This window comes from Diceros bicornis, chromosome 6, assembly GCF_020826845.1.
Source record: "Diceros bicornis minor isolate mBicDic1 chromosome 6, mDicBic1.mat.cur, whole genome shotgun sequence".
Classification (NCBI taxonomy): Eukaryota; Metazoa; Chordata; class Mammalia; order Perissodactyla; family Rhinocerotidae; genus Diceros; species Diceros bicornis.
Window position 1 is genome coordinate 38,052,126 of NC_080745.1, and position 25,055 is coordinate 38,077,180.

At 38.9% G+C, this 25,055-nt stretch overlaps 1 protein-coding gene across 2 annotated transcripts in view; it reads left to right on the forward strand.

The window, feature by feature from the left end:
* DNAJC12 (DnaJ heat shock protein family (Hsp40) member C12) overlaps window positions 1-10,737 on the forward strand; it is a 31,938-nt gene extending 21,201 nt beyond the window's left edge. For both annotated transcript variants that reach the window (XM_058542667.1, XM_058542668.1), the window contains 2 exons: window positions 5,147-5,351; window positions 10,210-10,737. In XM_058542667.1, coding sequence (XP_058398650.1) covers window positions 5,147-5,351; window positions 10,210-10,304 — 300 coding nt within the window. In that variant the 3' untranslated portion in view covers window positions 10,305-10,737. The remainder of the gene's footprint in view (window positions 1-5,146; window positions 5,352-10,209) is intronic.
* Window positions 10,738-25,055: the final 14,318 nt, after the last annotated feature.

Consider the following 25,055-nt stretch of genomic DNA (forward strand, 5'->3'; position numbering starts at 1 on the left):
TGAAGGCTTCAGTAACCATGCTGTTAGGAAAATAGACACCTTTCTAGCTCAAAGAATCTTAGGGAAATTCATCTATGTCATGCCCAGTGGTTTTAGCCCAAGGCATCCAGAGTCTGAGTGGCTCTCCCTCTAGCTCCAAAATATATGGCAGAATGGCTGTGGGAAAATGGTTGCAGCAAAGCCACAGTTAAAATAAAGTGCTGAGAAAAGTTCTCATGAGCTGTTAAAAATGTTTTATGCCCTATAATTGCTATACATTTTATAAAGAGTTAAGAGAAACACATTTTTGGTGAACTGATTGTTTGACAAATTGATTGCTTGGTGCTGGCCTGCCAGTCATCCTCACATGCAGGTATTTGTCTACTGATTGCTTCTGGGTTCCAAGGCTGGGTCATGTGTCTTTGGGGTGAGTCCAATTGGCTACAGACTACCAGGGAACCTTCTTACTATGCCTGTATAGCCAGTTTCCCCAGCCAGATGGGAAACTGTGCGGTTCAGTACCTTCTGGGCCTGTCCTAATTGGATGATATCAGAAAGCAGGTCAGAAATCAGCCAGGCAAGTAAAATATTCACTTGTAGTGATCCAGGCTAAAAATAACCAGTCAATTTTGAATAGTTATTTAGCTGATCCATGGCTTATTTGAGTCAACTGACTTTTTTTTCTATTTGTCTCAATGTTTACTGCCATGTAGACACAATTTTTTATATTTCAGTGTTGACCAAGGTCCAGAATTTAAGAAAATGACTTAGAGAAAAAAACCCAACTCGTTAAGGAAAGCTGGTAAACAAGTTAATTGAGAAGGCAGAATAACAACATAAGGATTTCACAGTGGCCTTTGCACCCAGGCTTGATGTCTGTTTGGTGTTGGTTTACTCCATGCACACGTGATTTTCTGTCTTCTGCAGTTCGTTATTTTGCAATACAGACTCCTCCCTTCCTAGTCTCCTTCTTAGTCTCTATCAACTGCTACCATTTGATTTTTTTATTGATGCTCATTCTATTGTACTGTGTCACTCCACAGTAGTTTGCTTTCTGTTAAATGTTGTGCTTCCTAACTAATACCTAAGTGGAGCTGAGAAATATGCTCTGTGAACACAGAAATGAGTGATCTAATTGTGTCCCAGCAAAGCAGGATGCTTAGCATCACTCTGACGTTCGTCCTTTGATTGAACTCCAAAGCATGAGAAGTGCCTGTATATAAGCTTAGATACAGTTTGAATTTTCCCGTGTGTTTCTTTGATTGGGATCTGTAGATACAGGCGTCTGTTAATAAAATACTTTATTCTGAGTTACTTATAAAGGGGATGGATGAGTAAGACTACTGTCTCAGAATATCTTTTCACTGAGGGCTGTCAAAGCATTTACTGTAGATGAGTCATGAATCCTCACCCCCCATCTAAGGCAGATTGTAGGCACTTCTATTCCAGGTAAGAAGTACTGAGGCACAGAGTTGATCCATTGTGTACAGGCCACCTAGCTGACCTGAGATAGCTGACCTGAGCTCGTATTTTCAGCTCCATAGGCCCTGAATTCTTGAATTTCTTACTCTCTGTTTTTTACTAACCCTCTCAATATCCTTTTCCCACCACAGAGAAAGCTGCTGGCCAGCCTCTTCTATTCCATGCATATGCAAAAAACCCAAGAAACCAAACCAACCAAATGACAACAGTAACAACAACAGACCCAAACCAACCAAACCAAAACCAGATTATTTTGTACACCGGCTGAGGCCATTGCCCACTTTTAAAATTAACGTCTTTATTTTGAAATAAGGCCTACAGAAAAAAGCTTAACACCTGCATCTAGCAAGTGGTTATGATGTATATACTCTGTAACCAGAAGTTCCCCCCTTATATATTTTGGCAATCATGAATGCATCTAATTTTTAAAATATAAGTTTTCTTATTGTACATATATATAATCTTGTCATAGAAAATTTAAAAAACACCAAAAAATAAAAATAAAAGAAAAGGAAAAAATAATTTTATGATCCTGTTACGCAAAGATAACTACATTAACATTTTGGTGCGTTTTCTTCCATTTTTTGTCCCTTTCATTTGTTGATGTGAGAGCCAATTACATTGAATGGTGGCAGTAACTGCTTTACAGGATGGTTCTTGGATCTTGGGGCGAGTGGGTTGGTGATATTTGGAGAAGGAGATTCAAGATGATGCTTCGTTGCAGTTGGGGAGAGAGAGGTTGAAAGTGGGAAGAAGGCAGTTCTTGGATTAAGGCAGAGAGCTTGAATATCCTCATGGTTTTAGGGTGTGTTCAAGCTACATTGCCCTCCAGTATGTCTATATGTCTATATTTTATGTGTGTATTGACATATATATTTATATATTTATATTTTGAATATATCTATCTACCTTTTAATATAGTTGAGATCATGCTATTTATGATCATTTTAGTTATTATTCATTAACACCATGCTGTTAACATTTACATTTAAAAGATTCTAAGAAGGCATTTTACCCCTTTGCACTTTCCTTTTCTTCTTGGTGAGATGCTTCTCCTTGCTCCTGCCTGTGAGGCCAGTGTTAGTGCTCCTGAGACAGATGACAAGAAATTGTGGTATCTCTCTAAGCCCTTTAAGATGCTGATGAACACTCCCTACCCTAGCCCCTACCATTGCTTAGGTGAGCCAACTTGGCCATGTACACATGTAATATTTGGCTGCTTCCCAATATAGCTTTGTTTAAACTGGTAAATACAGTGATGCCCTCAGGCAGAAGTTGACAACCCCAGTATTAGAAGATATGTCAGATTTTCCTGGAAAGAAGTGCACTGAAGATGAAAGGAACATGTTCCTTGTGTCATGGGACACAGGTGTAGCAGAGGCAGTGGCCCCTTCTGTGGTCCATGGCACAGTTTTGTTTTGTTTTGTTTCATGAGGAAGATTGGCTCTGAGCTAACATCCGTTGCCAATCTTCCTCTTTTTTGCTGAGGAAGATTAGCTCTGAGCTAACATCTCATGGCACAGTTTTTAAATGTCACAGCTTCTGAGCTTATTCAATAAAGCTTGGACTTCAGAAAATCAATGCTTTGGTTTGGTTTGGTTTCTTTGCTTTGCTTTTTCTTTATTTTTTGCAGCACAGGAAAACAATATCCCGGATATCAGGAAAATAATTTATTCTGGGTTTTAAATGTCCCCAAATATGTGGCTTGTGGGTTTTCCTTGGTTTTTTGAGTAACAGAAATAGTGTGCAGCTGTTCAGTAGTGCTTCAGGAATAGCGTCCCCTAATATCCAGATGAGGTTTCAGGAAACAGTTGTTTATTATTTTGGTCGATGCAGGGCTAAGTATTTTACTTGAAATATTCTTGACAGAGCAAACTCTCAGTCTCTTTCTCCCTGTGTACTCATCTATTCATCCTTCCATTCATCCACCGTCCATCCAATTTTAAACACTTTAATAGGTAATACATATACCGGGCACAAAATGAAAAAGGTACAAAAGGATGTACGGGGAAAAGTAACTCTCTTACCTTTGTTCCTCAGTCCTCCTGATCTAACCAACTCTTTCGTTTTGAAGATCCATTTTGATCTTCCCCTCACTCTCGACCCCACCATAAGCAGCCAGAGCTACGTTGGCAAAATTAGACAGTTGTCACTGGGCAAAGGACTGCCACCAAGCATATTGGACACAGTTCTAGGGTATCAGGTTTCTGGGGAGAGTTTTCAAGGGTTTTTGACCTTGTGTTTGCCTAAAAATATAAGTTATACCAGAAGTCAATGGGCAATACCCAACACTGTTGATTTATGGTCCCTGATTTTTTAAAATTGTAAATTAAAAATATAATAAAACTAACATGCTTTTGTTAAAAAAAAGCAAAGTAGTACAAGATATGTAATAAAAAATGAATACATCCTTATTTCAGATTCCAGTTATACTCCCCTCTCTCAGAAAGCCACCATTGCAATTTCCTGTGTTTCCTTCTAGAAATCTTTCATACAATGTACACAAACACACTCACATTATCCTTTAAAAAAAAAATAAATGGAAAGATATTTAGAAAGTTCTTATTATTTGAGGATAACTGAACTTGAAAAAGTTCACCTAAAGTGAATCCATTTAAAGTTAGGACAAATATTTCATAGTAAATATTGATTTAATACCTGCTTTGTGCCATGAGTTTTCTGAAAGAGAAGATGTATAATCCAGAATTCTAATATTTGCCAAGTCTGCATTGGTCATGGCCAGTAGTTGTGGTCACACTATTGGTCACAATAGTAGTTGTGGGAACAGTAGTTAAAATAGTTACAATAGTAGTAGGTTTAATTTCTGGCATGGCTCAGGGCACATAGCCTCATTGTTTGTTTGTGTTTTGGTGGTATAATACTTTTAAAGTGTATAATTCAGTGGCGTTAAGTACATTCATAATGTTGTTCACCAATCATCACTATGTAGTTCGAGAACTTTTTTGTCACCTCAAAAGGAAACCCTGTAGCTGTTAGCAATTACTCCCTACTCCCATCTCCCCCAGCTCCTGGTAACCACCAATCTGCTTTCTCTCTGTATGGATTTCTCTATTCTGGATATTTTGTATAAGTGGAATCATACAATAAGTGGCTTTTTGTGTCTGGCTTCTTTTATTTAGCATAATGTTTTCAAGATTTATCCACATTGTAGTACTTCATTCCTTTTCTATGTCCAAATAATATTCCACTGTATGCATATACCACATTTTTATTTATCCATTCATGAATTAATAGACATTTGGGTTGTTTCCATCTTTTGGCTTTTGTGAATAGTGCTGCTATGAATATTTGTGTATATGTTTTTCTTTGAACACCTGTTTTCAATTCTTTTGGGTATATACCTAGGAATGGACTTGCTGGATCATATGGTAATTCTGTGTTTAACATTCTGAGGAAACATCTCATTCTTTGAAGCTCTCTGATGCTGGTCTCTTTGCTCTGTACCATGATATGGATTTTTCCTTATGTCATTAGTCTTCCAAATCAGACGGGATTAATTAATTCATATCTGGATTAATTGATTAATATCTAGTTAATGGTCAAATCTAACATTCTGTTAATCAGCACTATAATAGTAGGTCAGGTGTTACCACATATTGAACTTTAAATATAGAAAACTATATAATATTGATTTTATATTATATATTTGCTTAAATTAATGTAGTCAATGCACTGGGCTGTCAGAAGTAAAAAGGATCTGATGCTGGAAGAATCTGACCAGACTCATACCAACAAGGTTGAAAATGAGGAAGGGAACGAGCAAAGAGAGATAAAGAAAGAGGAGCTGGATTCAACCACAGAGAAAATGGAGCAAAAAGATTCTGAGTCCCTGGAGAAGTCATTCTCCCCACAAAATCCGGATTCTCCAGGTAAGTCATGTCATGCAGCTTTGCAAGACAGAGAAGGTCTGAAATTAAAGGGCTTGGTTTATATTGCATTTATTCTCGATCTTTTCCAACTGCACAGTAGTGCCAAATTTAAGGATTGGTTTGGCACCTCAAAAGATACTTACTTAGCATTGACACAAACTGGAAGATATATTCCTCAATACATTCCTTGCAAGGGGCCAATCTGAGACGTTTCTGTGAGTGTCTTCGGCTTGACTGAAATAACACTAGCTAACATTTATCAGGTGTTTATTATGTGCAGGAATGTTCTTTACATATATCACTCTACATCTATTATCTTGTTTGATATTAATTTTACACATATTAATTTCTTTACTTCTCACTACAAGTTTGTGAGGTTGGCACCAATATTATTCTCATTTTACACATGAGGAAACTGAAGCCCAGGGAGGTTGAATAATTTTCTGAAGGCTATACAGCTTGTATGTGGCAGGGAAGGGGTCTGTTCTAAGGCAGTTTGGCCTCAGAGTCTGTTTCTAAGGCACTGCACTATCCTGAGAAGATACCTTATCTGTAGGGAGCCCTGTGGATATTCTGAATCTCGTATAGATCCATTGAAGCAGGGTATTATGGAGGTTAAACTCCTAGCTCCCAAACTATACTACCTGGGTTCACATCCTACCTCTACTACTGATTATCTGGATTACTTGGTAAGTTACTTAGCTTCTCTAGACCTCAGTTTTCTCATCTATAAAACAGAGTTCATAATGGTACCTTCTCATAAAGTTATTATGAGGATTAAATGAGGAGATCCATGCAAACGCTTAGCGCAGTGATTCACCTATAGCAGGTCCTGGATATATGTTAGGCATGTTATCATTCCTTTGTCTATCTGGACGTCCCACTGTGTTTATTTTGTATAGGTGTGTTATATACACACACTGCAACTGTCCTCCAAATTCTTATCTGATTCTCAGGGTTGTGATACAACACTTCATTAGAATTGAGCTTTTAAGCAGAAGATTCTTGAACATCCTTGAACACTTATTTAGATAAAGTAGATAATTAGATAGTTTGTGGAGAATTATAGATTTTGTAGAAATAGTCACTTCAGATTTCTCTTTGGGGAGAACTTTTATATGCTCGCTACCTTCTGGGAATAAAGATCCTTAGAGTTTGATTCAGGTGCCTCTGCTGGTTACCCAAGAGATCCTTTTGTAGGGTCTGCACATTGACTACATCAGCCTCATAACTGGAAATGGTTATAATATAACAAACTGATCAAAGCAGAAGCCTGAATTTCAGAAAAACAGTGTTTTAAGCTAACACACACATACAAACACCCACCCACATGCACACACAGGCAAACACGCAAATGTTTATCCTTTCAGCCCTGGAATGCTCAGATCTGTGCTTCCTGAACCACTGGACCCCTCTGTGACCTTCTGTTTTGGATTCAGATGTAGTTTGAGTTCACCAGAACTGATGGAGTTGGACACTTCAGAGATTCAGGCATAATGCTAGGCCTCATTTGAATCCCTCTCATAAGAGTATATGAAATTTTCTCTGTATTTTAAAAAATACTTATTTAGATATTTAAAAACCCCAAAGTAATATGAGCTTGTCATTAAAAAATTCAAAGAATCATATATAAACAATAACTTAGTGTCTAGCCCAGTCTCTCATCCTTCTCTGCTTCTACTTCCTGAAGTAACCAATGCAGATGCCCAGGTGTGTCTCCTTCCACACTGTTCTCTATGCTAACACAAGCATATACAAGCAGACGTTCACTTATGAGGGCTTTAAAAATAAAGAACAGCATTATACTGTGCACATTCCTCTGTGTTACACGGTGGCTAAGAGCGTAGACTCTGGAACCAGATCCCAGCTTTTCCACTGATGAGTTAGTTGTGTGACCTTAGGCAAGGGAGCTGTAGCTGAGTTTTCTTATCTAAATATCATGGTCAAAACATTAGTGTCTACCTTGTAAGGTTTTTTTAAGGAGTAAATAACTTAATATACATAAAATATTTAGACCAGGTACATGGCAAGCGTTTTTTTAGTGTTAGCATTTACTATTATGCTTAGACTCTTAGACTCTTACATTTAGAATTAACTCATTCTTTTTAACAGCTGATAAATATTCTACAGTGTAGATATAATGTAATTTACTCAGAATAAATTGTGATGCCAGTTTTGATGCCCTCATATTGTGAAGTATATTCTCTTACCGTGCTTGAGGGATGAAGTGAAGGGGGTGAGAGGAGGAAGGATCATCGTTCTGAGAAGTTGCTGTTGGAGAATAAGAACTATGAAATTTTGCCAAAGCCTGCATTTACCAGTATTTTCTTAATGTTGTTTAAGAGATTGGCTGTTCTAAGTAGTACCTTAAAGTTGGAGTGATAAACCAAAGTGTAATTGCACGATTATTTATAATTTCACTTTACTGAAGTGTAAATTTTCATAATATTAGCATTTAAGAAATATTATTCATGTCAGCTTTACCAAGCCCTGAGTGGCTTCTCACATAACTTTTCAGCATATTTGTGAATTTCCTCATGTAATGCATGGTATTTACTTTGGAGGTCGCCTTTTGATGCCTCTTCTGTCATGAGCAGCCATCAAATAGTTCCCATCATATTCTAACTCTTCATTACAACCAGTAAAATAGGGAGCACGGCATCTGAAAACCGGTGTGGGAGACAATCTCACTTTTACTTTCTTTCCATTTAAATATGCAATAAATATGCCTTCTGATAAATGCAATTCTAGAATCAAATAGTTTGTGTAATATCCTGGAGTGAAAAAAAAATTCAAAGGTACCATATGCTGTTGGTGTGCTGCCACGTCCTCTGGACATCTACCTTCCCAGGCATTGCCAACACTATGGCTTCTACCAGAGGGCTTCCTCTCGCAGTGGAGCCTGCTTGGCAGCAAAGGAGCAGGCAGTAAGTACCAGGAAGTAAACACCCCTTGGGTGTAGCCATCAGACAATAATGAATGGGAGTGGGAGGCTCCTTCACCCCTCAAGTGGAATAACTCTGAGGAGTTTTTATAGTGTCTCCCAGGGGTCCCCAGAGCGATGAAGCCCCAGTTGCCCAGGGTAGTAACTTGCCTAATAATGTACCTTTTATAGACTTGGTTCTCTTCCCCACCTCCCTACCAGGGCCTCCTGGAATCACGTCCCAAATTAGCTACTTGCATTCAAGTTCTTGTCTGGGGCTCTATTTCTAGGGGAACTCAGACTAGAATATACCTTATTCAAACTACAAAATAACACGTATTTACTGTAGTAATGTGAGAAAATATGGCCAAGCAAAAGGAAGAAAATACAACAACTTGTAATCTTACCACCTAGAGACATATCTATTATTGATCTTTTGGTGTATTTTTATATATGTCAGTATATCTAAAACTAAAAAGATCATACTGTACATATTTTGTGTGTGTGTTTCAATTACAGGTAGTCAGAAACAATTTCCTTTTTGCTTTTTCCCCAAATGGAAATTCTTTTAGATTTGTTTTCTCTGATAATTCCAAAGAAAGTGCAGACAGATCTGGTTTTCCTAAGATAACCGCTGTCAACTATTCTATATTTTTCCTGACTAGATATTTAGATAATAGTTTTAAATATCAGTGGAGGCATATTTTATGTATTATTCTGTAACCTGCTTTTTCATCATCAATATTATAAACATAAAAAATGACACAAGGCATACTTTTCCATTGTAGAAAAATAAGAAAATACAGATAAACAAAAAAAGAGTATAAAAAATGAAAATCATGTCTATTCCAACTATCCAGGGATAACTGTTAACATTTAGTGGTAATTCCTTGTAGACTTTAAAAAAAATTTTACATAGATACTCATGTAAATAATGAATTTAGGAATGTATAAACTGTTTTCTAACCACCTGTCACTTAGCAATATGTTATGAGCATTTTCTATGACCACAAATATTAAAAAATTATTAATGACTATATCAAAACCTTTTAACCAACTTTCTCTTGCTGAAGTTTTAGATTGCTTCTGACTTTTAAAAAACATTTATAAATGGTATCATGATAAACATCTTTATAGTTAAACCCTTGAGCACATCTATGATTATTTCCTTAGGATAGATTTCTAGAAGTAGGATTATTGGGTTAAAGGTTTATACATTTTTTTTAATAATTTTATTTATTTATTTTTCCCCCAAAGCCCCAGTAGATAGTTGTATGTCATAGCTGCACATCCTTCTAGTTGCTGTATGTGGGACGTGGCCTCAGCATGGCCGGAGAAGTGGTGTGTCGGTGCGCACCCGGGATCCGAACTTGGGCTGCCAGTAGTGGAGCTCAAGCACTTAACCGCTAAGCCACGGGGCCGGCCCAAGGTTTATACATTTTAATGAGTTGGATAAATATTGCCAAGTTGCCTGCCAGAAGAGTTTTGCCAATTTACACTTCCTCCAGTAGAGAAGGAAAATGACCTTTTCTCTAGTTTTCAACAAAGTTGTTCATTAGTGTAAAAAAAATCTTACTATCATGGAATAAATTATTTGTATTTCCAAGGATCCTTTACTGCTGACCTTTGACTCTTGGTAGTTGTTTGAAAGTTGTTTCCAATTTCTTTGCAGGTGAATTGTCAAAATTCCCACCACTGGAAGAATCTATAAATACCCTTTTATTATTAATCATTTACGCATGTGAGGTCCTCTCATCCATATAAACGAATTCCTGTTTGTAAGAATTCAAAAGTCTGCTTAAGTTAATCAGTTTCCGTAAGATATTAATAATTCATACTAAAGTCTTACCTTTACACTTTACTTATTTTAGTGAAATCTTATCACCAAACCATTTTCTTTTCCTGCCTCTGATTTAAAACTCCTCTCTTCTAAAGGTTCTTCAGATGAGAACCGCTGGCACCTTCATTTCCGCTGGTCTGCAGATGCTCCCTCAGAACTCCTGAGGAAATTCAGAAACTATGAAATATGAAATGTCCCTGCTCCAGGAGAGAGAGAGCGCAAGACCATCTCCTGTGCTGCCAACAAGCAGTCCTAGTTCAAATCTTAAAGATGTTATGTTTATGTGTCAGGTTTGTGAATCGCTGAGTACTGATTGCTTCCTCCATCCTTGAACCCATTCTCAGGATGTGTTAGTTAAATGAGAAAAATTTTAGATGTTCCTTTTAATATTTAAATAAACTAAGGCTCTTAGATTCAAAGTAGCTTGTATTATGTGCATTTTCCTGTTAATGTTATTTATAGAAATCTATCTAAAAAGATCTATCTCTGTATTTAAATATTTCATTGATACACCATGATCTTTATTAGTGCTGGATGTACAAGAAATGTTTTCTGACTCTTGACTTAAAATGAAATGTGAAATTACTTGTCTAAACCCTATAGAGTGAAATAAACAATTTTCCCAAAGTTCATGATGAATTTATAATTCAATTGTATTTTGAAAATAATTTGAATATTTCTACTTTAATTTTAATAATTGTAAATCTAAAAGGCTTTTATTTGAGGAAATATGTTTTTACAAGATTTCTTTTGTTATTATAGCTAGTGATAAAAAATTTATAAATTATGTTCTAACTATGAAAATGGGCCTGTTAGGTAACATATCTTTTTTAGTTCGGAATTATTAATGGTCATGTATAATCTATGGATATTTTTTAGTTTGCAAACAAGTAAATGAAAAATTAAGAAGAAAAACGATTTTAGAGCAGGAGTTCCTTAGTCATTGACAGAGTTTTCATTGTCTACAGCAAAATGAGAAAAATAGCAATATAGAAAGTTTTTTTAAAAAAGCTAAATTATTCAGAAATTATGTCCTTACTACCTTTGTGGTTTAAAATATGCTTCCTTTTATGAAATACTATCATAGTAGATTGTATTAGTTTGCTAGGGCTGCCATAACAAAATACCACAGACTGGGTGGCTTAAACAACATTTCCCACAGTTCTGGAGGCTAGAAGTCCAAGATCACGGGGTCTGCAGGTTTGGTTTCTTCTAAGGCCTCTTTCCTTGGCTCGCTGCCTTCTGGATGTGTCCTCACATGACCTTTCTCTGTGCACGCGCATCCCTGGTGTGTCTTTACCTCCTCTTATAAGGACACCAGTCATATTGGATTAGGACTCCCCCCTAACAGCCTCTTTTTAACTTAATTGCCTCTTTAAAGACCTTGTCTCCAGATAAGGTTACATTCTGAGGTAGTGGGGTTTGGGACTTCAACATATGAGTTTTAGAGAAACACAATTTAGTCCATAACATAGATGAAAGGTGGTTTTTTTTTCAACAAATACAACCCTGTGTTGGTTCCCTTAGTTTTATTTGAATTTTTACTGTTTTGTCAAATCCAAAAGACAGGACCAGCCATTTAGAGAATTATTTCTATCAATACTTCACCACTTGGGTAAAATGTGATTTGGCCTTGTTACCAGATCTGCAAATTTTACTTCATAAATAGAAAAAAATTATATTTTTTAAGGCTTGTTGTTTATTTTATTATAAAATAAAGTTCAAAGAACATTAAAAGGCCAAAGGCCTTTTGGCATGAGGAAGAATGGATCTTAGGTTCAGTCAGGCTGGGCATGGAGCTCCTCTCTGCAGAGTCCTCGGGGAGGCCTGGGTGGGAGGCACCCCAGGGTCCGGCAGGAGAGCAGAGAGCAGTCAGCACGCACCAGGACACAGTACAGAGCTGGGGTCAGCGGCGCTGGTTGGCCTCTGCAGGCTCAGCAGCTCACTAGGTACATCCGTGTGATGAAAAATATGGCTTGTTAAATTAATAAAATGAACTTCTGGATTACAACTGCCTGTCGTAATGCCTGCCTGGCCCAGGTGGGCACTCAAAAAATACTGGATTGAATAAGCTAGTTTTTGAATCTAAGAATCAGGCTTTTAATTTTTTCTCTTGTTTCCCCCTAGACTGTCTGACGATAGCACTGATGACTTTTAATGACTTGTCAAGGGGAAAACCACTCCCATGCCCACGGGCCCCTCTGCTTTTGTTACAGACACATTTCCCAATTGTTGACAAGATTGAGCACTAGGTCTTGTTTGCTTTTCTCTCTCATGACGCCTGAAACCTCCAAATAAGAAATGAGAAATAGGGGCCGGCCCTGTGGCTTAGCGGTTAAGTGCGCGCGCTCCGCTGCTGGTGGCCCGAGTTCGGATCCCGGGCGCGCACCGACGCATCGCTTCTCCGGCCACGCTGAGGCCGCGTCCCACATACAGCAACTAGAAGGACGTGCAGCTATGACATACAACTATCTACTGGGGCTTTGGGGGGAAAAATAAATAAAATTATTAAAAAAAAAAAGAAATGAGAAATAGCTCCAATGGGAGTTTATAATTGATCCCATATAACTTAGTAGGAGACCTTTTATTCTTAAACATTTAAATACTCTCCCGAACTCAAAGTTTAAAAAGGGAGGGAGACTGTGCTTTGATAATATTTTTTCTTTTTGAATGAAAACTAAGGGGAAAACTGGCAACTTTTCTTCAATAATTTGTTTGAATTCCCCAGTGTGTCAAGCACAACCACACTCATATGTATGCATAATAGCACATTTTCAAAGCCATTTATTTTTGGATTATGGCTCAACTTCATGATGTAGCAAACTGATTATGAAAAGACAATTTTACATAAAGGTTATTAAGTTCTTAAGTTAGCTCTAAATGGTGAAGATAATTTGTTTCTTTCATATTTGATATTGAATGAATGAATGAATGAGGCACATATTTCTTGAGAACATTATTATGTGATAAATATTGTACTAGCATTTGTATAGGATATAAAAATTCTTAAATCATGTTTATGGTCTTGAGTAGTTGATAATCTAGTGAAATAAGACAGGTATAGTGAAATAAGATATAAGAATATCTTTCAGTTTAAAAGGAATATATCAAATTAGTTTAAGCATGTAATGTGTTTAGAACATGTCTGGCACAAAGTAAGCACTATACGTATTACTTACTATGGTAACTATATTATTATATGTTAAGTCTTGTGATCATCAGTTAACAGGATTATGGCCTCCCATCCTCCTGCTCTCCCTCCCTCAATCCCTTTCCCCCACTTGTCCATCTCAGAGGCACCATTTCTTGCATATCTTTCCTTAGGCATTCTATGCATTTACACACATATATGTGTTTCTCTTCTTTTCTTTACACAAATGGTAGCATACTATTTATACTGCTGCATACTTTCTATTTATTCAGTTGATATATCTTGCAGATTTTTCCATTTTAGTATGTGCTACTTTATTCTATTTATGTGCTGCATAGCATTCCATTGTATAAATGAATCATAATTTATTTAACTTGTCCTCTATTGATGCCTTTCAAGGTTATTAGAGTTTTTTTTTTTTTGCAATTACAAATACCACTATAATGAGTAGCTTTGTACATAGTATTTCTTGTATGTGAAGTATACCTGTAGGATAAATACGTAGCACTGGAATTGATCAAGGAGTATATATGTACATTTAGAATTTGATTACTATATTCTTAAGCAAACAACTGATGCAATTTGGCTAGTTGCAGAGATCTTAGGGCCATTGGGTTGGAAAACCCAGAAAATAGTGCTTTTTCATTGGGATTCTTGCTTTTATTTTTTTTTTCACTCTAGGCTAGACTTTGTTGAGTGGCTCAGTTTGAAGCACTGTGCTTATGGAACAATTTACCCAGCACCTCCCCTAACCCCTGATACCCTGAGTGCCCAAGATATAAAGCAACAATAAAACCAGAGTACACTTTTCTTCTGGTACCTTCCACAGAGACAGGAAGAGAACGGTGTGTTTTTTCAGTGTTATGGCTTCCTGCCCTCTGGGTGTCTTGAAATGTTGAAGTACAATTCTGAAACGTTTTTGCTATTTTAAGTAACAGAGCAACAGGCAATTCAACAGAGCAACTCTGGAAAACCTAGGCAGAATTCACAATTTCCTTGATCCCAAATAGTTTCCAGTCTTCAATGGACATATCCCAGCCTGTCAAAAATATGCCATCTGATGAGCAAATTAGAAATGTGAAAAGACTTTGCAGATATTTCTTGTACAGAAAGAGCTGGAGAAGGGGAAGATAAGGTTGTTTTCCCGCTTAGAAATTTTCATATCCTTTCTGTGCCCAGATCTGATGGTGGTTACAAGATTAATCACAGCAGCAAGTGTCGATGACTAATGCAGCTATTGAGAGGGGTCTTTAATTTCCTGGAGGCAAACACCATTACCCGCCACCTCCACATCACAGACAAAGAGATGCCAGGACTACTGGGGAATCAGTGATGGAAGAAATTGTAAAACTGATGCAATTACTGAGAAAATGATGAAATGTCTCAAAATGAAAGGCTTCAATTTCCTTCAATTTCAAGTTTTGTGATATGCATCAGTGTGGCTGTGTCTTCAGTATTATTACTTCTCGGTTTTCTCTGTCATCTCACCCTCATTGTGGGAGAATACTATGCATCAGGCAGCTCATTCTCGTCCTTTCTCCTCCCACCTAGGCTCTTCCGTTTCTTCCAATGTTTTTGCTTTGATGGTTTCTTGTATTAATTAGCCGCCAAGAGTGAATGTTTTCCTAGTGGAATCTAGGTTAGGTTTATGGAGAACTAGATCTTTCTCTGATTCTCACCTACTGTGGGATTGAGGGAAAATCATTTGAGCTCTGTGATCCAGTTTCTTCTACCTGTGGCTGGAAATAAGAATCTCTCCTTTGTAGAACACAGGGTCTAGGCTCAGGACCAGGTCCAGAGTTGGCCTGTTTATGGCTTCTAGTGGGAGGCAGGACAGTATGGGAACTGATGAGGAGTGTGTAGTCCAGAAGTAGAAGTCAAGGATTAGTGAGGACAGGGAGGGCGGAGAACGAGAATGTGCCTTCTCTATCATTCTTTCTAATAACTCTTCCTACTGTTCTTTTAAGTAAAATGGCAGAGATAGAAAGGGAGAGATTACAGTTAAGTAGGTATATCTCTATATACACCAGCTCCAAACACCTCAATTATCTTTTCACATTCAGCTGAATTTGATGCCATTCTTGTTAGCATCCCACTTCTGAAGACAATGGTGATTTGTCTTCAGATTAAAGTATATTAAATATACTTATATTTAATATATTAAATAGAAATAAAGTATAGTAAACATTTTCCAGCTTGTTAGATCAGTAGGGGAGGCTCTAAAACAGGGTCTAATAATAATGATAATAATAATAGTGACTCTTACCTTTAACAGTTTCCAAAGCATTTTCTCACGAATCCTGTTTGAACCTCACAACTAACCTCATTTTCTTGAGGAATATGTAGCTTTGGCGACATTCTAAAAACCACGATAGAATGGAAAGCATTATTTTATTAATTTTTTTCTTAAACCATGTGTTCTCAACCTTGAAATCACCTGGGGAGCATGAAAACCCTGATGCCTGGGTCCCATCCCAGAGGTTCTGATTTAATTGGTCTGGGTGTGCCTTGGGCTTTGGGCTTTGACAATTCCGGGGTAATTCTAACATGCAGCTAAGGCTGAGGACCACAGTGGCTTAAACAAATAGAGGTTATAGGTGAAATGGTTAATATCTTGATGGCTCTACGCACATATCGGTGACCAGAGCTCTCCTTTCCGTGCCACCAGTTATTTCTGCGGTCCCCAATGACCCTAGGGGCACTCCATTCGAGCTCCTAAAAAGGTCTATGAGCTGCAGCCACCGCTGTGCCTCCGCCGGGCTCTCTCTGGTCTTCATCTCCAGCCCAGCAGGCTGCTTGGAGCGCCCCCTGCTGCCGCTGCCGGGCGCTGAGCCCCTGCCGGGCAGAAGGGTTCCTGTGCTGTCTGCAGCTTCCCTTCTCACTAGGCTTATTTTGAAGTTTCCTGGCGGCTGGGACTCGCTCCCTAACCAAGTGATCACAGATCTTGACTGCCTGGCCTGACGCGGAGCACAGACCTAGCTCTCTCCCACCGTCCTTCTCCTCTCTCCCTTGGCCTCACCCAAACGCCTTTCCTCCCCCAGCTGCGGAAAAAGGAACACCTGGGTGGATGAAGGACAAAAGATTCTGAGGGTGTGTCTCTGTAGAGAGGGTGATGTGTCTCCACCAGTAGCAGCTAGCTGAAAATGCTCAGCTTTAGAAATTTCACCAGTGCTCGAACAATAAAAATGTGACACTGAAAAGTTTAGAACAAGAAGCCGACGAGAAGGTTGTTCACCAGAAAATACTTGAAGAGGAATGATTAGCTCTGTGGCCTCAGGCAGGTCCTTTACTTTTACTTCTCTGGCCTGTTTCTTCCCTTGTAAAATGAGGACATGCAAACCTCATTTTACCAGGAAATGAAAAGAAACCAGGAAAATTGTGAATCTAAACCAGACTGTTCTAGTTTTGATTCTTCTCTTCTGGTCTAAATTCAAGGAATTAGGGAGTCTTTGCATCCAGACAGGGACACTCCACTGACAGACATTCATGATGACATCATCCATGGTGTAGGTGTGTGGTGAAGAGCGTGGCTCTGGAGAAAGCACTTACCATCAGTGTAACCTTAGGCAAGCTTATTAACCTCCCTGTGCCTCAGTTTCCTCATCAGAAAAATGGGATAACCACCTTGATAGAGGACACAACTATTTACTATTAATAGTAGAATCGGGAAAGACAATCAGAGAGTGACTAAAACTATTTTTTCCCAACATCTTTCCCTTCTCTAGAATGGTGCTCCAGCATCACCCGGGAGCTCGTTACAAATGCAGATTATTGGACCCCACCCCTGACCTACTGAATCAGAGTCTGTGAGGGGTAAGCCCCAGGAATCTGTTTGGAATCTCTCTGAATCTCCAGGGGATTCTTATGCATGCTAAAGTTTGAGCAGCTCCGTTCTAGAATCTTACTCAAAGGGTGGTCCGAAGACCAGAATCATCAGCATCACCTGGGAACTTATTAGACATGCAGAATCTTGTGCCCCACTCTGGACCTGCTAAATTATAACCTGTGTTTTAACAAGATCCCCAGGTATTTCTATGCACGTTAAATCTTGAGAAACACTGCCCTAGTACTGCATCTCTAATGCAGTAGCCACTAGCCATATGTGGCTATTAAAATTAAAATTAAATTAATTAAAATGAAATAAAATTAGAAGTGCAGTTTCTGTCACACCAGCGATACTTCGAGTGCTCAAGAGCCACGTGTGGCTACTGGTTACTGTATTGGACAGTGTAGATTATAGAACATTTCCATCATCTCAGAAAGTTCTATTGGACAGTGCTGCTCTAGAACAATTATTACTATCTTTTTTTTTTTTTTTTGTAGTTACAGAGCATCTAGATGGAGCAGATTGCCTGGGACAAGGGTGACAAACTCTAATATTTAAACGAGCCAGGTAGGTGAAGTAAATGAATGAAGTAGGCCAATTATAAGAGAACCAAGAGCACAAGCATAATGGTAAGTGGCCAGCGATACTCAGCCTCCATGCTGGGGCTACAGTAGGGAGTGCTGGGGACTGTGGTCACCTGGGAAAAGCATGTTCAGATCCAGCCAGTGGTTACCATGGAGGAGGCTAGGCAGAGGCTAGGCTAGATAGTTCTATTTTTGTTTAAGAAGCTAGAAATCTGGATTTTTATGTGATTCTTAAATTTTGATTATAAACTTTAAAAATGCTGTGCTGGCCAAGAAACATTCCCAAAGGCCTGATTTGACCTTGACATTGTGACCTGAAACTCAAGCTGTCTGGTTCTGCCTTGCCAAGGTCAGTTGTTTGCCTTGTGTATATCCTCCTTTCTTGCCTCTGTATCTTCTTTCTTCTCTTCTTTCCATCTCGTCTTTGCTTTCCCTTCCCTTTTTTTCTTTTCTTTCTCCTCTTCTAATTTTTCTTTCATTCAGTAATCATTTATTGAATGCTCTCTATGTGCCAGGCACTGTGCTAAGGACTCAGGATACAAAGATGAACCAACATTGCCCCTCCCCTCAGAGAACCCACAGTTTAGTTTAGCGGGAGAGTCATATATGAGTGCAGATAATGACAGTGCAATTTCTGGAGTGCTGTAGTAGAGGTATGTCCAAAGCCCTATGAAGTGGTAAATAAAGGAGTAAGCCAACTTTGAGGGTGAGGGGTCAGAGAGGTCTTCACACATGTGTGGATATCTGAGCTGGGTCTTGAAGGATGTGTAAGAGTTCTCCAGCCTGAAGGACTGGAATAGGAGTGGAAGAGGGTATTTTTAGTGGAAGGAATAGTCTGGAGACTTGACAGTGTTTAGTGTGTTTGGAAAGAGAAAATTTCCGAGTGACTGATATATAAGGTATAAAGTTACGTAACAGTCATATACCAGACCTCCTTGTTCTTAAAAGTCTGTCTGCTAGCCACTCCACAGCACTATTTGAGCCACTTCTCCCTACCCCCAGGCTCCACCCAGCACAGACTTGTGGCCTCTAGATCTAACCCTTCCTGTTGAATCCCCCCCATCCCCTCCTGTCTTTTTACTCCCTCATCTCTCCTGCCTAGATCTCCCTCCATCCACTTAAAATTCAGAGTCCTCTTTATGTATTCAAAACCATCTGGTGCTCAAACAACCAGTGGAAGAATAAAGATGTTGAAATTGTTAACCCTCCTCCTAGGAAGGTGGTTTAAATGTCACTGACTCTGAGGACCTTATTTGGATCTTGATTTAAACAAAGTGTTAAAAGAATGAGGCAATTTATGAGATGATTGGAAATTTGAACACTAACTGGATATTAATGATTAACATTTTTAGATATGATAACAATATTGTGGTCATGTTAAAACAAGTCTTTATCTTTAAAGATGCATCAGATATTTATGGATAAAATGACCTGAAGTCCAAGATTTGCTTCACAATAATATAGGAGGGGAGGGCAAGTGGACCAGGTATACATGAAACAAGACTGGCTGGGCATTGATGATTGTTGAAGCTGGGAGACGGGTACCTAAGGGTTCATTATACTAGACTCTATTTCTGTATATGTTTGCATATGTGTTATGTTTGAAATACTCCATGTTATTGGTTGAATTGTGTCCTTCAAAAAGATATGTTGAAGTCCTAACTCCTGGTGCCTGTGAATGTGACATTATTTGGAAATAAGGTCTTTTCAGATGAAATCAAGTTATGATGAGGTCATTAGGGTGGATTCTAATCCAATATGACTGGTGTCTTTATAAGAACGGGGAAATTGATATGGTCAACTAATATTTGATAAGGGGGCCAAGAATGTTCAATGGGGAAAGGATGGTTGCTTCAATAAATGGTTTTGGGAAAACTTGATAAGCACATGCAGAAGAATGGAATTGGACTCCTAACTTATACCACTCACAAAAATTAACTCTAAATGGATTAAAGACTTAAACATAAGACTTGAAACTGTAAAACTCCTAGAAGCAAATATAGGGGAAAATCTCCTTGACATTGGTTTTGGCAATGATTTTTTGGATATGACACCAAAAGCACAAGCAACAAAAACAAAAATTTATAAGTGAGACTATATCAACCTAAAAAGCTTTTTGCTCAGCAAAAGAAACAATCAAGAAAATGAGAACACAACCTATGGAACGGGAGAAAATATTTGCAAATCAACTCCTGATAGGAAGTTAGTATCCAAAATATATAAAGGACTCATACAACTCAATAACAAAAATCCAAATAATCCAATTAAAAATGGGCAGAGGAACTGAATAGACATTTTTCCAAATAAGACATACAAATGGCCAACAGGTACATGATAAGGTGCTCAACATCACTAATCATCAAGGAAATGCTATTCAAAACCACAATAAGATATCACCTCACACCTGTTAGAATGGCTGTCATCAAAAAAGAAAGAAATAACAAGTATTGGCAAGGATGTGGAGAAAAGGGAACTCTTGTGCACTGTTGGTGAGAATGTAAATAGGTACAGCCACTATGGAAAACAGTACAGGGGTTCCTCAAGAAACTAAAAATAGAACTACCATATGATCCAGCAATCCCACTTCTGGGTATATATCCTAAAGAAATGAGAACAAGATCTTGAGATATCTACAATACAGCCTTATTGCAGCATTGCAATAATGCTACATTGCAGCATTATTCACAACAGCCAAGATATGGAAACAACCTAAGCGTCCATCAATAAATGAATGGATAAAGAAGTTGTGGTATATATATATACAAATGGAATATTGTTTAGCTATAAAAGTGAAAGAAATCCTGCCATTTGCAACAACATGGATGAACCTTGTGGGCATTATGCTAAGTGAAATAAGTCAGACAGAGTAAGACAAATGCTGTATGATATCATTTCTATATATAATCCAAAAAAGCTTGACTCATAGAAACAGAGAATAAAATGGTGTTTACCAAGGACTGGGGGGTAGGGGAAATGGGAAGATATTGGTCAAAGTGTACAAACTTTTAGTTATAAGACAGATAAGTTCTGGGGATCTAATGTAGAGCATGGTGATTATAGTTAATAATACTGTATTATATACTTGAAAATTGCTAAGATAGTAGATCTTAAATGTTCTCACCACAAAAAGAAGTGGCAATTATGTACATGATGGAGGTGTTAGCTAACACTATTCTGGTAATCATTTTGCAGTATATAAGTGTGTCAAATCAACATGTTGTACACCTTAAACTTACACAATATATGTCAATTACACCTCAGTAAAGATGGGGAAAAAAAGAAGGGAGAAATTTGGACAGAGACACATGGGGGAATGCAATGTGACTGGCAGAGGCAGAGACTGGAGTGGGGCAGTTGCAAGACAAGGAACGCCAAGGATTGATGGCTGTCACCAGAAGCTAGGAAGAGGCAAGGAAGGATTCTCCTCTCCAGCCTTCAGAGGGAGCATGACCCTGCTGACACCTAGATTTTCCAGCCTCAGGAACTGTGGGACAATAAATTTGTTTTGGTTCAAGTCACCCAGTTTGTGGTTCGTTGTTACGGCAGCCCTGGGAAACTAATGCACTCCATAGTAAGAAATTAAAATAATAAATATATAACTACTTCCCTCCTTTAAACCCTTTTTCTTCTTTTTTTCTCTGCTTCCTCTTCTACCACATCATAACCTAAATACCTTCATCATGTGTCCGTCTTGGTCGCAAGACTCTGTTACTTTGAGTAAGGAGAGTAACAGGGAACTGAAAATCTAAGAGTGAGAGTTTGAGGTGGAAGTAAGCAAGGAGGGAGGCAGAAAACTAGACAAATGCATAAACCACCTCACAAAGCTACGCAGCTTCACCAGGCCCCTCGCGTGCCCTGAATAAGCCATGCTCCTCTCCGCTGTCGTTAATTCCTTCTCGGGGTCGCAAGACCTGGATGTTGGTCTTGGCTCAGCCATTTTCTTTTCTTTTTTTTGGTGAGGAAGATGGGCCCTGAGCTAACATCTGTGCCCGGCTTCCTCTATTTTGTATGTGGGTGGCCGCCAGAGCACGGCTTGATGAGCAGTGTGTACGTCCGCAACTGGGATCCGAGCTTGTGAACCCTGGGCCACTGAAGTGGAGCGCCAGAACTTAACCACTATGCCACTGGGTGGCCCCGCAGCCATTTTCTAAATTGGAGATGTTGGGCAAGCTGTTAAATACAAAAGTCTTATTTTCTCCCCAGTAAAGTGAGAGTGTTGGGTTACACCAGGAAGCCTTCCTTGCTCACCTTATGCTGGCTCAGGTGCTGAGGCACCTGAGCCAACCTGCACCTGTGGTAGCATGCATCATACCGTCTTGTCATTGGCTACCATGTATTGTGACCACAAGATTGTGGGCTCCTTGGGGCAGAGACTGTCTTGCTCACCACTGTACAAGTGGTGTTCAGGTTCATCACCCTCGCTGAGCCCCTGGTCTCACACATAGTAGATGCTCAATAAAAGTAGCCTGCCACAACACTGTATTTATGGTAAATCTATACAAATGCATGGTAAAAATTCTCTTTCAGAGAGCTAGAGAAGAAGCCATTTGTCTACATATAACTGTAGTAACTCTTTACTCTGGGCTCTGCCATGTACTGCTCTTTCCTATTTGGGGATCAGTCTCTGTGAGCACCCCTCCTCCCCACCCAGGGCTTCCCACCTCACTGTGCTCCAACACTGGTTATGCTTTTGGTACAATGCCCAAAACTGTGCTAGGACAGCAGAAGTGCTTGCCCTGGGTAGATTTTTTTGTGTTAAAAGTTTTGTGCTTTTTAGTGATGACAGTTAAGCCTTACAACTAGTTTCAGAGAGGAAGCGAGAAAGTGACACAGTACTATGGGTGTTTAACAAGGACTTGGAATAAGGGTTTTTCTTTGCTTTAGGGAAGACATCAGAACTGTAGATATGCATGTCCAGTTGAAGCCCTGAAGAAAAATGAGCCAGGGAAAGCACTTCAAATATGTGCAGGTTGGTTTCCCCAGTGAGTATCCAATGAGGTCTTAGGAGTGATTCCATTTCAGGAAAAAGGAGAATTTCACGATGCAAAGTTACCACGTGAAAAATGTTTAAGCTGATATTTAGTGATTTTAGCAGAGTGATACATCAAGACTTTGGCATTTTGGTGAACTAGTCTTACAAAAAGCCTGGCTATATCTTTGTAATGTGATCTCTAAGACCTTTTCTATTCTAAACTTCTATGCTTCTCTGAGTAGAATTTTTACTATTCTACTTTCAAAATTATCCAAAGTAGGTTCTACTTAGACTAAAAATTGATGGAAAATATGACAAGGAAATATAAAGATATTTTCCCCCATCAATATATTCACATGGTCCCCCTAAAAGAAAGTTCTTCAAATCTATAAGCTGGAGTCAACATTCCCCAGATGGCCACAAGATGGTAGCCTTGGGCTAATAGGAGGAGAAGAGTCCACCCAAAAAGCATTAGCTAGTTTGCTGTGATGGTGTAGACTCCAGATCTGGTTGTTTCTTTGCCTCTGCACCTGTACAGTGTGGTCAGCTAGTATCCTTGTCCACCACAGACATTTCATGAATAAAGCTTAGAGGGGCCTGGAGAAATCTTAAACAATCCAGCAATTCTGCAAGTTGCTCAGGTTAGTTTGCTGATGTCAATGCTGTGTGGAAGAAATACTTTTGTTCACAAAGAAAATATGTGTGTGCCAAGGACCATTTGTTATCTGACACTTTGGGTCCGAGATAGGATTGATGCAGAAGCTTAGAGGTACATTTTATTTTATTTTATTTATTTTTTTAAAGACAGATTTTTATTTTATTTATTTATTTTTTATTATTTTTGTGTGTGTGTGAGGAAGATCAGCCCTGCGCTAACATCCATGCCAATCCTCCTCTCCTTGCTGAGGAAGACTGGCCCTGAGCTAACATCCGTGCCAACCTTCCTCCACTTTCTTTTTATGTGGGACACCACCACAGCATGGCCTGACAAGTGGTGCGTTGGTGCGCGCCGGGAATCCGGGCCAGGGCCGCCAGCAGCGGAGCGGGCGCACTTAACGGCTAAGCCACAGGGCTGGCCCATTAGAGGTACATTTTAGAATGTTAGGAAATAGGATGTAGAGAGGTGTTAGAACACTGAAAATGTAATTAAATATCACTAAATGATGTTATAATGAATCGTGTCACTGATGGTAGCCTTCAATAGGGTAGGGACAGGTTGTTTTGTTGACCACTGTATTCCTTGCATAGAAAAAAGTTGCCACACATTCACTACCTTCTCCACTCAATTCTGGTCTTATTTGCAGTTTCCTCCACAATGACACTTTTGGAGAATGGGCCCAGAAGGAGCCATTGCTGGACTATACTCCCCTCCTCCCTGCTCCCAGCCTCTTTTCTGCCCCTACCTTGAATATTTTCAGCACAGATATACTTCATACGCCAAGGATCTACACCTGTGTTTTGAAAAGTGTGGTCAGTAGACACCCCTGCATATCAATCATTTAAAAAAGTGTAGATTCCTGCACTCACCTCATGTTTATTTAATCAGAATCTTCAACAGCGAGATCCAAGGGTTGTGTTTGTGTGTGTGTGTGTATTTATTTATTTTTACTGATAACATTGGTTTATAACATTATATAAATTTCAGGTGTATATCATTATATTCCAATTTCTGTGTAAACTACATCATGTTCACCACCGCAAGACTAATTACCATGTGTCACCAGACACCTGTGCCCTTTTATTTCTTTCGATCTCCCCTCTCCCCCCACGGATTGTGTTTTTAATAAGTTCTGTTAGGTGATTCTTCTAATGTTTGAGAATCTCTGATATAAAAAGAACCTCCCATAGGTTTGGATCCTGGTGGGTCAAGGAAGATACTTTCTCAAATAGTCTGTGAGGTAAGGAAAGAGAGAGAAGATAATGATTATAATGATAATAACGATGATGATGATGATATCTAGACCATAATAGACCCACATGTATCTCAGAATCTGTCGGTCAAGGCCAGCTGTCTCCAGTATCTCCCAAAGTGGATGCTGAACCATCATGTTGCCAACAAAGAACTGAAAGTAACACAAATTAGTTACTGCAATCAGGCTGCATTTAATTTTGCAGCCGTTATTTTAAATGCTGAAACGGGGAAAGTAGGGTACTTGGGGGGGGGGGTGGATCAATCTTGTAATCTAATAGACTTATAAACTTTCCAAAAAATGTACATATTAAGACCATGAACCCTCAGCTTGAAATTCATTAGCCTCTTTCCTTTGAAATTGCTATCTTGCCACCATGACAATTGTTTTCAGTAAGGATTCCTCCAAGGGTCAATTTCAGCAGCGGCTTTGGGGACCAATGGCTGGTTCAGTAGAAAGTCAGAGACTGAACAGCAAATACAACTAGGAAACAAATGT